Source organism: Nicotiana tomentosiformis, chromosome 6 (genome assembly GCF_000390325.3).
Source record: "Nicotiana tomentosiformis chromosome 6, ASM39032v3, whole genome shotgun sequence".
In the NCBI taxonomy this organism is placed as follows: Eukaryota; Viridiplantae; Streptophyta; class Magnoliopsida; order Solanales; family Solanaceae; genus Nicotiana; species Nicotiana tomentosiformis.
In genome coordinates, this window is record NC_090817.1 from 40,422,294 (window position 1) to 40,437,973 (window position 15,680).

Genomic DNA, 15,680 nt, shown 5'->3' on the forward strand with positions numbered 1-15,680 from the left:
AAGCAGTAGATAAAAGTAATGAAGCAGTAAACTAGATTAAGGAAGCAATAAATAATAGTAAAGGAATTGAGGAAAATAGGACTGGACTCTAATAATTGAGCCTCAAGAAGGAAGGCCCAGCAGTAAAGAGACGCGGCTATGGCTAATGTTGGACTCTCCAAAAATAAATGCAACAAGGCTGGGATTGGGCCTGAGTTCCTTAGGAACTCAGCCGGCCCAAATAGGTGTACATGTCTAAAAGAAAAGGAAAAATCACTAGACATATGCTCCATATGTTCAGCATATTTAACTATGTATGAAACATATATAAACATACGACTGGAACCAAATATATATTAAAACATCAATAGTCTTACGCTATGAGAAATTATACTAATGTGATAGTTATACATGGCAAATAATTTGCATTGAAAATATTTCATTGTCATTAAACACTAAACCCCTAAGGAACCAAAAGTGTCAATGAATTAAGGCTTAGGAGGGAGTTCTACTCAAGGTCGATGCCCTCTTTGAATCCCTCGACACTTCAAAGTTCCCAAGGGACTCAAGGCCCAGGGCAATCCTTGTGCTGGGGAGAGCAGCCCAACCTAGAGTTAAACTCCACTCCCAAATACCCTTAGCCACTAACAACTTATTTTTCCCTATGGGTTTAAGTGCCAATGAGGCCCTTTCAATGTAAACTAAATGCTATAGTATCACTTTCCAGAAAAGTATACTCTCTCTTCTAATAGAATAACATAGGGCACATACTATATTTGATACCAAATGAACAATGTGCATATCAAGTAAACCTAAAGGTCAGATTTCGAGTACATATAGGAGAGAAACAGGAACATTATGACATACTGTTACATGTTTAACACTAGGGAAGTATATTCAAAATGAAGGTATGGAATACAGAATTTATATAGACAGCAATACAGATGTTCCTGCCTAATTGTGAGTTGATTATCTTAAGTACTACCCTTAGCACTTGCATAGACTGACCATACTACTTGAGTTTCTTGGAAAAAATCAATGAGGGTTCAAACAAACAATCATACATAACAGCTTCTCAGGCATTATCAGAAGTAGTGGAAACATGATCAGGGTTCTTAGTAGGATCTTAGGTTATAGGTTCAACATGGAATTCTTAAAGATGTTTTGATAGAATCCTTCTCATAATAGCACTAATCTTAAACAAACCATTATGCTCAGGTAGTATCAGACAAGGACTTCTCACAAGGATTAAGGATCAGATTTAATTTCAAATTAACAATAAGGAGAGGGCTGAGGGTAGTTCAAAACAAAGCATAGAGATCAGGAAGCCAAATAAGGGAACATGCAATATTCAGTCAGTTATACATAAACACTTCAAGTGATGTTGTAATCTTATGCAGGCAGGGGAGCTTTACATGTTACAAAATCAAGTTAAACATGTCATGAAGGGAGAGGGGCTATAGATAAAGAGAATGTTATACCAAGACAAGTTCAACTCAGGTATATAGTCTAAATTAATATCTAAATGTGAAGTAATCATAATTAGCTTTAAAGATTATCCCTTGACTTATGAATAGAATGATTAGGTCCTCCTTTTATGGGAGATAACTTAATGATAGCTAAATATGAGCTTCACATGGTTAGCAGTGTCACAAAAGAGATTAGAGAAAAGAAAACACTACACCTAAATAGGTTTTGACTTGAACATACAGCTGGGGGTTACATCTAAACATGAGACAGCTAAATTCAACTTAACAGCAACTACCAGTCAACTATAACAAACATGATCATGACTTACTTTTTGTGAAAAGAGGATAGCTTAATCCTAACACAATATATATAGTAGAACTATTAATGTTTATGAAAAGAAGACAGCTTAACTCAAACAAGATTGTTCCATGCAAATGCAACCAACAATTAGGTATAATCATATGAATACCATGGTGATAGCCTAGAAGTTGTCTTCAGAGTTAGCAGATATAGGCATAGAGAATGAAAGCATAAAAACACTTAGATTTTCATGCTATGAACTTTCAAAATTATCTTAGTTAGGATTATTAAATCATAAACTCGATCACAAGACAAACATAACACAGGGAAAATAATAGGCAGAGGTGAAAATCACAATAGAATCGTCAATGAAAGACTATGAAGTTAAGGTAAACATAAGCAGTCAATCAAGGCACATTACAGCTTAAACATGCAGACTGTTTGAACTAAGAAATGAAAGTCATTAGGAATCGCATAATAACTTGATCAATCATCAATTAAAGACTCAAGAGGCATGATAAGTGATCACAAGTAGACAGTATACTATCATAGACAGAACATAAACATTCCCATACTAGTTACAAGCATCATAAGCAATTATAGTTCACAGAACACAACCAGCTTATTCATAATGTTCAGATAAGATGATTAAATAGAGAAGTTAGGAATGTACTGACCTTTTCGAGGGTAGTAGAACAAACGAGAATCTCTTTTAGTTTCTGAAGACCCCAAAAGCTTCAAGCTCGAAGCAGCGATAGTACTCAGAAAATGAAAAGGAAAACATTAGGGAACCCTAGGTTTTTTATCTCAGAATTGCTCTTAGATGATTGTATAGATGTTTTTCAGCATTAGGTCGTGTGTTAGATGAGAACATTAAAGGTCCATTTTATAGTGCCATTAAGGCTATAGGGTTTCACATATTCAAAACAGTAGTGGAAAGTGATGAAAGATCGATGATGATAGCAAAATCGAGTGAAAAATCTCAAAGACAAAGGGAAATCGGTGATATTTTTTACCTGAGTGGAGAGCAATTGACCGTTGAAGGAAACCCATCGGACAAAGCCCAAAAACCTATAGGTCACTACGTTTGACCTCTGGGTACAGAATATTCGTGAAGAAGCTCTGAAACATGCACATGCATGCTCCGATTTGGAAGGACGAGTGGAGAAACCAGATGAAATAAAATTTCATCATTTAGGTCCATGGTTTCCAATTTGGGGTTTTGATTTCAATCGACAAGAACGGAAATTAGACTCACTGGCTTCATCTCCTAGGGACAAAGGAGACGAATCTGTAAGTTTGATTTGAAAGAATGAAAGAATGGAGATTCAACCTTACTGGCCACGTCTAATCTCTCAGATTTGAAGAGCAAAAAGGGAAAATTAGTAGGATTCGGGGATGGAGAAGCAGAGAAGGATGATTTGGTGAAGGTCTTGTGACCTTGCACCTATTCGTGCAAGGTTTTCCTGATTGATGGGTTTGAAGGGATGAGAGAAAAGAGAGAAAAAGGGAAAATGAAGGCGGCAGAGCTGGGTGAGAAATGATTAGGGTTTTGGGGTAATGGGAGTTACTCTCTAGGTTAAATGCTAGGAGATAGTACCTGAGATCAACGGTCTTGATAATTTGGTTAATTAGGATTTCTGGGGGAAATTTTGGTGTCCGTTAAATGATGGGGTTTTGGACGGTGAGGATGAGATTGTTTGGGGCGGGTGTTTAATATTAAGAGAAAATTAGAGATTAAATGTGAATCGTTGATCAGGTGAACCAACGGCTCAGAGGTGGGTGTGTTTGTTATGTGAGTGGAGAAGGAGGGTGACATGGCGTGTAGCGATTGGTGCAAAAAAATGGCACGGATCGCCATAGTGGAAAGAGAGGAGTGTTTGGATTGGGTATCTTTTGGACTGGGCTTGCTAATTGGGCTAAAATAATTTAAGGAATGGCCACTTTGTCTTTGATTTGAGAATTGCAATTGTGGCCTTTGTCTTTTAATCCCTTTTTGAATTTAATTTAAATAAACTTAACAATTTTCAATAAATGTGGTAAACATTATAATTACTATACATACTACTATTTATAAAACACTTTGTTTTCCTAAATTGCAACACTAATTTCGAATTTCACATAACAGTCTAATTAACTTGAAATTAAAGAGTAATTCATTAAGTTAATTATAGAACATATGTAATGCATATATAAGAATTATTTTAATAATCTAAAAATAGTAAATATATATTTGTAATTACATAATGTTAATACTACGCGATTAATTTTACAAACTAATACTTAATGAATTTGTGAAAATAAGTATTTGTTACTAGAAAACACTTTAAAAATATTTATTGTAAATTGTTAAGTATAAATAAATTAATTTAAAAAGGGAGGGTCAAAATTGGCTGTCAACAGTAGTCAAGGCAGTCTTGAGCTTATGAAAGCTCTTCTCACTCTCATCAGACCATCTGAAAAGAGTGCCATTCTGAGTCAACTAGGTCAATGGGGCTAAGATAGATGAAAACCCCTCCACGAACCGACAATAGTAGCCTGCCAAGCCCTAAGAAGCTCTGAAATCTCTGTAGCTGAAGTAGGTCTTGGCTAATTTTGAACTGCCTCTATCTTCTTAGGATCTACCTTGATACCAACAAAAGACACAACATGAACAAATAAGGCGACTGAGTCTAACCAGAGCTCACACTTTGAAAACATGGCATGGAGCTGACTATCCTTCAACGTCTGAAGTACAATCCGCAGGTGCTGCTCATGCTCCTCCCTACTAAGGGAGTAAACCTGAATATCATCAATGAAGACAATCACAAAGGAATCCAAATAAGGATTGAACACTCGGTAAATCATCAAATCCATGAAGGTTGCTGGATCATCAGTCAAGCCAAATGACATCACCAAGAACTCGTAATGGCCATATCGAGTCCTAAAGCTATCTTAGGGACATCTTATGCCCTAATCTTCACCTAATGATAGCCAAATCTCAAATCAATCGTGGAAAACACCTTGGCACCCTAAAGCTGGTCAAATAAATCATCAATCATGGGTAATGGATATTTTTTCTTGATAGTAATCTGGTTCAATTGCCGATAGTCAATGCACATCTTCATTGTTCCTTCCTTCTTCTTAAAAAACAACACTAGCGCACCCCAAGGCGAGACACTCGGTCTAATGAATCCCTTATCAAGCAAATCTTACAACGGATCTTTCAATTCCTTCAACTCACCTGGAGCCATATGGTACGGTGGAATAGAAATAGGTTGAGTGCCCGGGACTAAATCAATGCCAAAGTCAATATCTCTGTCGGGTAGCATACCCAGCAAATTTGTAGGAAATCCCTTCGAAAACTCACTCACAACCGGTATCGAATCCATTAGAAGAACTTGTACACTAGAATCCCAGATGTAAACCAAATACCTAGACAACCCTTCTTAACCATACATCGAGCCTTCAAATATGAAACCACCCTGCTAGTGGAGTGATCGAGGGTCCCTTTCCTCTCTATTATAGGCAACCCCGGAATGGCTAAGGTCACAGTCTTGGCATGATCATCCAAGATAGAGTGATATGGGGACAACCAATCCATACCAAGAATGACCTCAAAATCACTATATTCACCAGCAAAAGATCAACTATAGTATTAAAACCATTAATAGTAACAACACAAGATCTGTACACCCGATCAACTACTATGGAATCTCTAATCAGTGTAGACACCGAAACAAAAATATCAAGAGAATCACGAAGCATACTCAAATGCGAAGCAAAATATGAAGACATATAAAAATATGTAGAACCTAGATCAAACAATATTGAAGCATCTCTATGATAGACCGAGATAATACTAAAGTGAGGGAAAAAAACTTGGTGAACCTGTCCAACCTCTTCAACTCATTGAGTGACATCACGAGTCTGTCCCCGGGCTGTATAGCAATAATAGGCTGGATCGCCCCTAGTGGTAGAACTCTTGGGGTATGATAACCATGGGTTATTTACTTTGGGGTATGAGTAGCGAGAGTCTGAACTCCACCCCCGGCCTGAGAAATAGTCGGTGCCACATCAAACACTCTGGCCTGAGCCATACTCTCTATGAAGCCATACATGCGGACTAAGGTGTCCTGAAGCGCGGGGGTAGTAATGAACCTCTCTGGGATCTAAGTTGGTCCTACTAGCTTAGTCAGAACTAGGATCTCATCATCCTGCACTACTTGAGGCTCGACAACGGGTACCACTGTACGAGCTCTACGTTGAGCTCTACCTCTACCTCTGTCCTGGCTCTAGCTCTGGCCCTTACCCCGGGTAGTGGCTGCACTCTGGGGCTCCGTCTCCTGATCTGTTTCGGATAACATATGCGTCCTCACCATCTGTGAGAGAATAAGAGAAGAATGATTCAATCTAAATGATGTATCAAAGTCGCACGATAGAGAAAAAAAGAAGGTGAAGTTTTCTAAAGACTTATAGCCTCTAGAAGATAAGTACAAATGTCTCAGTACTGATTCCCAAGACTCTACTAAACTTGATCATGACTCGTATGACCTATGCAACCTAGGGCTCAAATAACAACTTGTCACGACCCAAAATCCCAACCATGGGGTCGTGATGGCGTCTAACATCTTCTTGCTAGGCAAGCTAACATTAGCACAAAGACTAAACCAGTTTAACAACTAAAGACATATTAATGATGATAAAAGGGTGAAATGGCATAAACGTATAATAGATGTACAACCATCGTTGTCTAAGACTATTCCCAAAATCTAGTATCACAAGTACACGAGCCACTAATAATACTAAATAAAAGTCTGAAATAGAAAATACAATATTGTCTGGTACAATAAACAGTAGATAAAGATAGGAAGGGGACTCCAGGATCTGCAAATGCCAAGCAACACTACCTTAAATCTCCTAGAAAAGGGTCTGAACCATCACCTCTGAACATCACTAGGACCAACATTGGGATTTGCACAAGAAGTGCAGAAGTGTAGTATGAGTACAGCCGACCCCATATACTTAGTAAGTATCAAGCCTAACCTCGACGAGGTGGTGACAAGTCTATGACAAGACACTCACTATAAACTTGTACAAGTAATAAGCAGAAAAGCAATAACAATACAAAGAAACAAATAACTACGAATGGAATAAAGAAGTAGATAATAGAGAGCCCCAAAATAACATTGATGACGTCCAAATCCACTACTAAAAAGTAAATGGACACGATAACATGCAATATAATATACCCAAATATGAGTCGGGGTCGAATCCCTCAAAGAACAATATGTAGGCAATTAGATGTGTAAGATAATTATCACTTATTATGCTAATCCAAACACTAATAAAGGTGTTGAGAAAATATTTATAACTAATTACGAAAATATAAACTAACCTAGAAAGCGAATAAAATGATCAATGGCTACAAGCATGGATAAACGAGGAGCCCTGGTCAACCTTTCGGAGAAAGACAGAAGGTCTTAAGAAATGGAGCCCGGGTCAGTTTCCCCTGCCCCCAATACTGGCTGATCAACCCAATTATTCCCTTGCTAGGAATCATTCTGTCAAAGTAACTAAGAACTTCGGATTCGAATCTAGACAAAATAACTTTATACCATAAATAAAAACTATACGAAACTATTACGAATAATAAGGTTGCAATCTTTAAAGAAAAATAAAAAGTCAACTCAAAAAGTCAACCCCGATCCCGCATTTCGGAACCCGACCAAACTTACAAAATTTGAACACACATTTAATAACGAGTCCAACCATACTAAAATTATCCAATTCCGACCTCAAATCGACCTTCAAAACTCAACATACAGCTTATGAGATTTTCACAAAGTTCTCCAATATTTCCAACTCAAAACACTAATTAAATGTTAAAAATAATGATAAATTCATGTATAATAGTCAAATCCGAGTTAAAATTACTTACTCCGATCAACTCCTTGAAAACATCTCTCAAAATCACCCAAAACCAAGGTCTCTAACTCAAACGATGAAGAATGGGAACAAACCCTCGATATGTCCCTTTTCGGCCCAGCAATTCCACTTCTGCGGACCTACAGTCGCTTATGCGGCTCTGCACCTGCGGAAAATCCATCGCAAGTGCGGCTTTCACTTAAGCCCAGACAAATCCGCTTCTGTGGACACAAACGCGCATATGCGCTTCCTCTCCTGCGGATAAATGAGCGCTTCTGCGACCCCAAGCCATACTGGCCCTATCCGCATTTGCGACCAGTTCCTCCGCACCTGCAGGCTGGCAGATGCGGAAATCTCCTCGCATATGTGGTCACAACCAAGCCCCCTAGAACTTCGCTTTTGCGATCCCTCCAACCGCACTAGCATGTCCGCACATGCGGCCAAGTCCATCGCAGGTGCGATGACACCAAAACTTCAGCAACCTTCAGCAGTCAACTAAATACAAAAATGAACCAGCAATTCAATTCACACTCGGGGCCTTCGGGACCCGGTCCAAACATACCATCAAGTTCTGAAACACATAACGAACCTACTCGAGGGCTAAAATCACATCAAACAACATCTATTCTGCGAATCGCAACCCAATTCAAGCCTATTGAAACCATGAACATCCAACTTCCAAAACTAATGTTGATTCGTATCAAACCAACTCCGAACAACCTCAAATTTTGCACACACATCATAATTAACACAACGGACCTATTTCAAATTTCGGAACCGAAATCTGGACCCGATATCAATAAAGTCAACTCCCGATCAAACTTCTCAATCTTCCAAACCTTCAACTTTCCAACTTTCGCCAATTCAAGCCAAAACGACTTACGGATCTCCAAATCAATATCCGAATACGCTTCTAAGTCAAAAATCACCATACGAAACTATCAGAACCGTCAAAACTCTTTTTCCGGAGTCGTCTACATAAAAGTCAAACTCCGGTCAACTTTTTCAACTTAAACTTCCAACTTTGGGACCTAGTGTTCCAATTCATCCGAAACCTCACCCGAAACCAAACCAACCACCCCGGTAAGTTACAGTATAACATAGAGGAGGCTATAAATTGGGAAACGGGGCTAAAATACTCAAAACGACCGGTAGGGTCGTTACAATTATATGCTTTAGTGTCAATTAGTTATTCTTCCAAATAATCGCAAGAGCTTTTTGAATTGTTAATTGAGCTAGAAAATAGAAAAATATTCATGAGAAGTTTATTAAAACCATCAATGTTTCATAGCAAATGTTCATAGAGTTTTCAGTCTGTTTATTTCTCAGAACGAGAGTCTATTTGAAGGAGTAATCTTAACTTTGAAAATAATCTGATTAACTAGTGAATTCGTGCGAATTAATAGTATTTTAGAAGTAAACTAAGAGCAAGAAATTGATCCTAAGATAATAAGCTTACACATGTCTCGTCAATTGCCCCTATTTACCTCATTGATAATTATTTTTTTTCCTCAGCTCTCAGTTTTCCTGCGATCAATTTTACTTGTTTACAGTTTCTGTCTGTTTTGGTTTATAACCACTTCAATCTCAAGTGTTATTCATCTCGAATAGTGTTCATTCGAAAATTGTAATATTATTTAACATCCCTCTGAATACGATATCTCTTTATACTATATTTGACTAGCGCTCATTCAATTTGTACTCTTGTTTTGCGTTCGTCAAAAGGTATATATTTGACTTGGATATATATGAGCTTCACCCAACCCCTTCACCTCCATCTACCCCGAAATTGAATGAAATAGTGGCTGCACCTTCTCACATATGTGTCTCTACTCTCTTTGAGTTATTCATATCAGTATATCTCCAATATTACACAAGTTCTCTCCTTGTTCTGTATTGTCTTTTAAGCATGTCAAGATGAAATTAACAATAAGTTTATTATCTCATTATGCATGATGAGATAAATGCAAAAATGACACAATTCATTCTTTCTGATGTTACTTTTTTTTTCTTTTTGTCTTTCTTTTCTAAATGAAATCTCTTTTGCCTTTATTTTCCTTTGTCTATGAAGCCTTTTTTGCTTAGTTAACTATATTTAGATCAATAGCTTTTGTATAAATGACAGTCCACCTGCTTTCCTTCACCGCGTTTCAAGTATTTTCGTACTTTGGTATGTCGTACCCTATGTTTTAGAAAGTGGTCGTTTTGAGAAATTTATAAGACCAGCTCCCTATCAGTTTAAATATATTCGCATTTCAGAGTTTTTACCTTCTCTTAAATGTCGTTTTCAAAGTTCAACGCTTCTACGTGTTGTACTGGCCTTTTTAAATTTTACAATTGTATTCTATACTTTTGCTACCCTCGAGATTTTCATAATTCAGATTTAAATACATCTGTAAATGTTTTTATAAATAATATATTGACTTAAAAAGGCATGTGGATGGAGGAAACTATGAGATGTATGAAAACTGATTGTAAAATACTTGGAGTGATAACTCTCATTAATATTACTTGCAACCATCGGTCTGTACACATATGAGTAAAAAAAAAAAAACCAAATAGAGAGGCTGAGAGAGCCTCAAACTGCTAGAGTATAGTCACAGTAACAAATTCACCACACAAGTGAATATAATCAATAAAAGGAGAAGGTCATTGGTTAAATGTATTAGTTTTGAAGGAGAATGAGAATTCTTCTAACCAGAAAGAATAGAAGAATACGGTATTCTTGTTAAAGAAAAGTCGTCATCTAAATCAAAGGATGGTTTCTCTGTGGTGGCATGGCGCTTTGTGGATAAATTAAAGGATCTCCGAATGGGTTGGAAGATCCCGTGTACCACGTTTGTTGAGAATATTGGTGTTGATATTGTACCATCATCATATTTTGTTGTGGCCGTTGCTGCTGTAGCATCATGTGCTGTTGTTGCATCATCTGCTGCTGTTGCATCATTTGTTGTTGTTGCTGCTGAGACACTATCATTTGTACGTTTGTTGGAGGGGCTATCTGGTTTGACATTGCAAAGGGGTCATCGTGATTGATTGAACTCTGTCCAGGCATTTCATACCCATACCCTGTGCTGTAGCCTGCCTGTTGCAGCTGTATTTGCCTCCTCGATGCATTGTCTTCATATAAACTGTCGAGTAGTAGCTTGTCGAATCCTCCAGCCTGAAGAAGACCATGAAATCAATGCATACTTCTGGGTGTGTATCTGAATTGCCTTTAGATTTCTTAACAAATTACTGAGTTCAAATTGACTCAAAATGTGAAGTGATAACCATAGTGCATATTAAAGAATATAATCATGTATTTAAACATGAAAAAAAGAGGACATACCAATTTTTTATCTGGTGCAATTTGGCTTCTATTGTTACTTGGTGCTGTAAGAAGAGCCAATTCCCAACCTGATGTTTTTCCAGTTTCACTCGCTTGATAATTAGCTGACGGATTTTCTTTGCCTGTATAATATTTTAAATACATCAACTCAATATTACCATGACACTCTCAGAATATATCTTTAATAATGAGCCAAACTGCAATTAAATAGAATCATCCTCGCTCTTTGCTGTAGAGAAGTTGCATGTATTACCAGGCGGTATGATTGCAAGAGCCAATGCATTGCTTTCCTCTAGTTCTGCAACTCTTGGATCCAGTTGATTCAAACCCTGTCCACAAATTGCATAAAGCTCAAATTTCTAAGAACGACAATGTTCCTACACACGGCCAGGGGGACGCGGTCCCTCCATGAACCTAGAAAGAGTAATGTACGTTTACCAGCAAATCAGCAGGCTCTTCTCTTGATATCAATGGTGGGGTTTCTTCTTCTTTCACAGGTAGTGTTTCGTTTTGTGCTTCAACCTGTGTTACTTTATTATTTTTAGCTTCTTCAACTTGTTTTTCACTTACTTCAGGGAAAGGCTCTTCATGCTTTTCAGGTTTCTTCTTGGTTTCTTGATACTCCTACAGGTAACAATTGCAAACTCCATTCAAGACACTAATTAATACATACATTACAAGAAGCTAAATTTCACCTATATGTGACCAACTTGTTGAAGCCATCAAATTTGCAGGAGTAAAATGATACATGACCAGAACCAGAAGACAAAGGAAACTGTGAATAGATAATTGTGATGTTTTCAATTGAAAAATATCTTGCTTTCACCGATAAATATTTTAGCCTTTGTTTCACTTTTCTTTCTTCTATTTATTTCCCTCTTGAAACCTTCCCAACAGAGTTGTCCTGATTCTTGTCATCTTTACTTGTCAGAGCTTCCTCTTCAAATTACTTGACCACTTTGATCCATTTAAGAAGTTGGACGACATACTAATCTAAGCGTTGTGAAATTTTTATTAGGTTTGTGATTCCGATTCAGGGAAAACTTTAACCAAAAGACTAACAAGGATATTTATAGCTCAAACAATAAATCCAAAATCTTTTTCATGTTCTCACCAGCCTATTATTTGGCATGGAGCCCGTTTGAGGTGCTTCTCTAATGTATTCCTCCATCGTTGCCAGAAATGAAGTAGGAGGCTGCAGATTAAAAGAATGAGGAGAGTTCAAAAGAACTTAATCCATGACAAATGTGCAATATCCAAAGGATTGAGGAAGAGACCTGTTTCAATGTGGGAAATTGAAAGGTTCGAGCTATATCCAAGCCTCTGCAGAAGTCATAAAAATGAGCTAGATTTTCAGCCTACATTAAGGAGGGAAAAAGGAAGAAAAATTACTTTAGATAGAAACTTAGATATGCTGTAAAAAGTAAAAGATTCAAAAGAATTGGATTTATCAACCTGTTGCCCAGCTCGTTTGTATATGTCGAGAGCTTTTATAGCATCATGCTTGGACATCTCAAAAAACTGCAGGAAGATGAAGTAGCAAGAGGAGTTAAAAAAAAAACACAGTGGTTAATCGGTTTTGAGAGTTCAAAGAGAGACAAAAATCATACAAAGTCCACAAGATTGATTATCCCATCGTTGATTGCACAATAGATCTTAAAACTCTCCTTCAACACCTGCAAAAAGAATAATTTGGATCATACGGTTGACAAAACAATTCCTGTTTTAACTTTGAAACTCTTAACTACACTTTTTTTCTGTATTAGCCTTACTGTCCCCTAAATAATTGCAGCAAAGAATGGTTTTGATTGGAATGTTTTGCTCCCTAAATGATTGTTAGTTAACTTTATTCATGTAACTTTATAAACTAACAAACAGAAACCAGAAATTGCAGCATGATCCATTTCTCAAGTGGTAAAAGTAAGTAGTCTCAGTACCAGAGCCAAGGCATACTGAATGAGAAAGTTATAGCAAGCTCCTCCTTCAGGCTGCACAGTTTACCAAAGATCAGAAACAATATTTGGAGAGAAGTTGACAGATAAAATACCAGACAGAGAATTGGATCAACTATAGTATCAAAACCATTAATAGTAACAACACAAGATCTGTACGCCCGATCAACTACTATGGAATCTCCAACCAGTGTAGACACCGAAACAGGAATATCAAGAGAATCACGAGGCATAACTCAAATGCGAAGCAAAATATGAAGGCACATAAGAATATGAATAACAGTGAGTTTAGCTCCACTGAACAGCCACGTATAATGTTACTACCTGGCAACCAGTCAATCGATACAGAAGCTGCTGTAATGCTGGAAGCTGCTCTAAAAGTTCTTCGCCATTCAAAAGCCTTGTTCTACAATGCACCTGATGCAAACTCAAATTATGTAATTGCAGTTTTTTCACTATGAATCTGGCATGAAATGAGATTATAGCAATGAAGGACAAAATGCACCTTGTCTGTTCCAGCTGAAGTTTTGGTCAATCTTTCTGCCTCAATATCATATTTTAAAGTCCTAAAGCACTCGAGTCTTTCCTCCAGAAAGAGCGCGTATGTCCTTACCCAGGCTGAGCAATCCCAAGCTGCGTTGAACACAGTACATAGAAACTATTAATGTACTTCAAATAAGAAAGCCTGAAAATACTGCATATGAATTTGCTTTTCGCCTTACTTATAAACATGAAAATTGGATAGAGAATATAGGATTTTACCAAGAGGACTTGAGTCATCCTTGAAGTTTGATAGTTGAAAAATATGCCCTCTTTGAGAGTAGCGCAGCAGTTCCTCCCTAAATGAAGGATCGCCTTCTCGCAACACCCTATGAATAACTATCAGCGTCTTTATGACAACCTGAAAATTGGTTATCTTTGTTAATATCATTGAAGGAAGCTGTCTCTAAAAACCTAGAATCTCTTGGAGTTCATGCAAACCTAGTGGAAAATAGGGTATATATATAATGGGGGAAAAATATCTATATAGGCCATAACAATTGTAATTGGGAATAAGTACATTTACATTAGGTCCTATGTTTTCTACTACTTTCTATTTTTATTTTTATCTTTATTTTGTATAATATTGGACCGAAATGAGCACTCAAATGGAATGCCATGTTCGTGAGAATTCAAATATCCGATTCCGAAAATTAATTGGGATTTAAGCTTAGTTATCATTGTTAAAATTCAAAAAGGAAAAAAGAATAGTTAATTAGTGAATAGCTCAGAGGACTTACAATCCAGTTGCGTGTCTTTGACAATCGTCTGTTAAGTGCATGAATGCAGTAGGCAACATCTGCTCGTGGGCATGTTATCGATGTTGCAACAGCAATCTCTGGAATATTAATTAAGGAAAAACCCATAATTTTATCATCCCATAATAGGAGAAAATAAATTATGAACTTTTCTATATATTGCCATTGCCCTGAACGTCTATAAGCAAACATTACGAATATTGGCAGAAGAGGCAAAGCTGAATTGGTATATATATAAAGGGGTACCTTAATTCCCACAACATACAAGACCATGCCACCCAATTTAAAGAACATTAAACAAAGAAATATAAGCATGCAATGTGACAACGAGGAATGTATAATTAATAGACTCACTTGCAATATGCCTTTCTTTTGGAGGGCTCTCAACGTGGTTTGTTGCTTTAACAATGGCAATATCTAAATCCTTCATGAAAAAACAACAAATAAAAGCTCATCCATCTAATATTGCATATAATTGAGCCTTTTTTTGTATCTAAATCCTTCATGGAAAAACAACAAATAAAAGATCATCCATCTAATATTGCATATAATTGAGCCTTTTTTTGGTATTACAAACCTTGAATTCGCTTTTGACCTTGGCTAAGCCAACCTTCGTGGAATCTTTTAGCTTGTCGTATGCTTTTCTAAATCTCTCCATTCAAAATGTAAAATCCAAATGGTTTTCCGCTTCTGGAAAATCAAAATCACTTCTCGGATCAAATGGGATAGAGACAAAAGAGAAGAAGAAGGAGGAGGAGGTTCCTTAAGCCTAATTATTTTTCATTACCAAAAAAATATTCAATTTCTTTGGAAATCACAAGTCTTTGAGCTTCCAAAAACAAAACGTCAATCACATACACATGACACATATACACTGTCTCTTTTTCTAAAATTGAATTTTTCTATTATGATTATATATTCGTGGTTCCTATTTTTTTTTAAAATGAAGCTGCATGAAAGGACGGTTGTATAATGAAAAATCCTTTGGTAGTTGTTGGAATGATCATTTTATCTGAACCTTGTTTTCGGAATAGCTGAATGGTCTTTTTATGAGTCACACCTAAACGAATATAACGGTATTTGACAGAGAATTTAACCGAATGTAATGAGAATACTGAAGTTATAAATGTACCTTTGGCAAAGTTCTTTACACCCTGTTTGTCTTCACTTAGCCCCATTTGTTTTCTTGTATCTTGAATTATTTTAGATCTCAATCTGTTAGTGTATTTGATTTTTTTCTTTACAATAACTGACTTGCTCTTGATAGGACTGATTTAGGGTGTGTTTGGTACGACGGAAAATATTTTCCTATTTTCCACTATTTGGTTGCACAAAATAGTTTGGAAAATATTTTTCTAGATATCACATTTTCCTGAAATTGGAGGAAAATGATTTCCCTAGAAAAAGTTAGGAAAACATTTTCTAAAAACTCCACTTACCCTC

At 36.8% G+C, this 15,680-nt stretch overlaps 1 protein-coding gene across 1 annotated transcript; it reads right to left on the bottom strand.

Moving 5' to 3' along the window:
* Window positions 1-10,128: 10,128 nt before the first annotated feature.
* Window positions 10,129-15,207, bottom strand: LOC104091797 (putative clathrin assembly protein At5g57200). The gene is made up of 15 exons (XM_070177292.1): window positions 14,815-15,207; window positions 14,592-14,661; window positions 14,220-14,317; window positions 13,702-13,840; window positions 13,445-13,572; window positions 13,264-13,356; window positions 12,925-12,975; window positions 12,598-12,663; window positions 12,443-12,508; window positions 12,265-12,345; window positions 12,102-12,182; window positions 11,426-11,611; window positions 11,241-11,316; window positions 10,988-11,109; window positions 10,129-10,819 (listed from the first exon to the last, which is right to left on the bottom strand). The coding sequence occupies exons 1-15, from the start codon at window positions 14,893-14,895 to the stop codon at window positions 10,403-10,405; spliced, it is 1,755 nt and encodes a 584-aa protein (XP_070033393.1). The 5' UTR covers window positions 14,896-15,207; the 3' UTR covers window positions 10,129-10,402.
* Window positions 15,208-15,680: the final 473 nt, after the last annotated feature.

Bases quoted from the DNA above. Each gene is read 5' to 3' on its own strand.
- LOC104091797 (XM_070177292.1), bottom strand. From the start codon at position 14,895: ATGGAGAGATTTAGAAAAGCATACGACAAGCTAAAAGATTCCACGAAG. The intron at 14,662-14,814 runs GTTTGTAATACC...TTTTTCATGAAG, and splicing joins AGGTCAAAAGCGAATTCAAG to GATTTAGATATTGCCATTGT. The intron at 12,664-12,924 runs GTACTGAGACTA...TTCTTTTTGCAG, and splicing joins TTCAGTATGCCTTGGCTCTG to GTGTTGAAGGAGAGTTTTAA.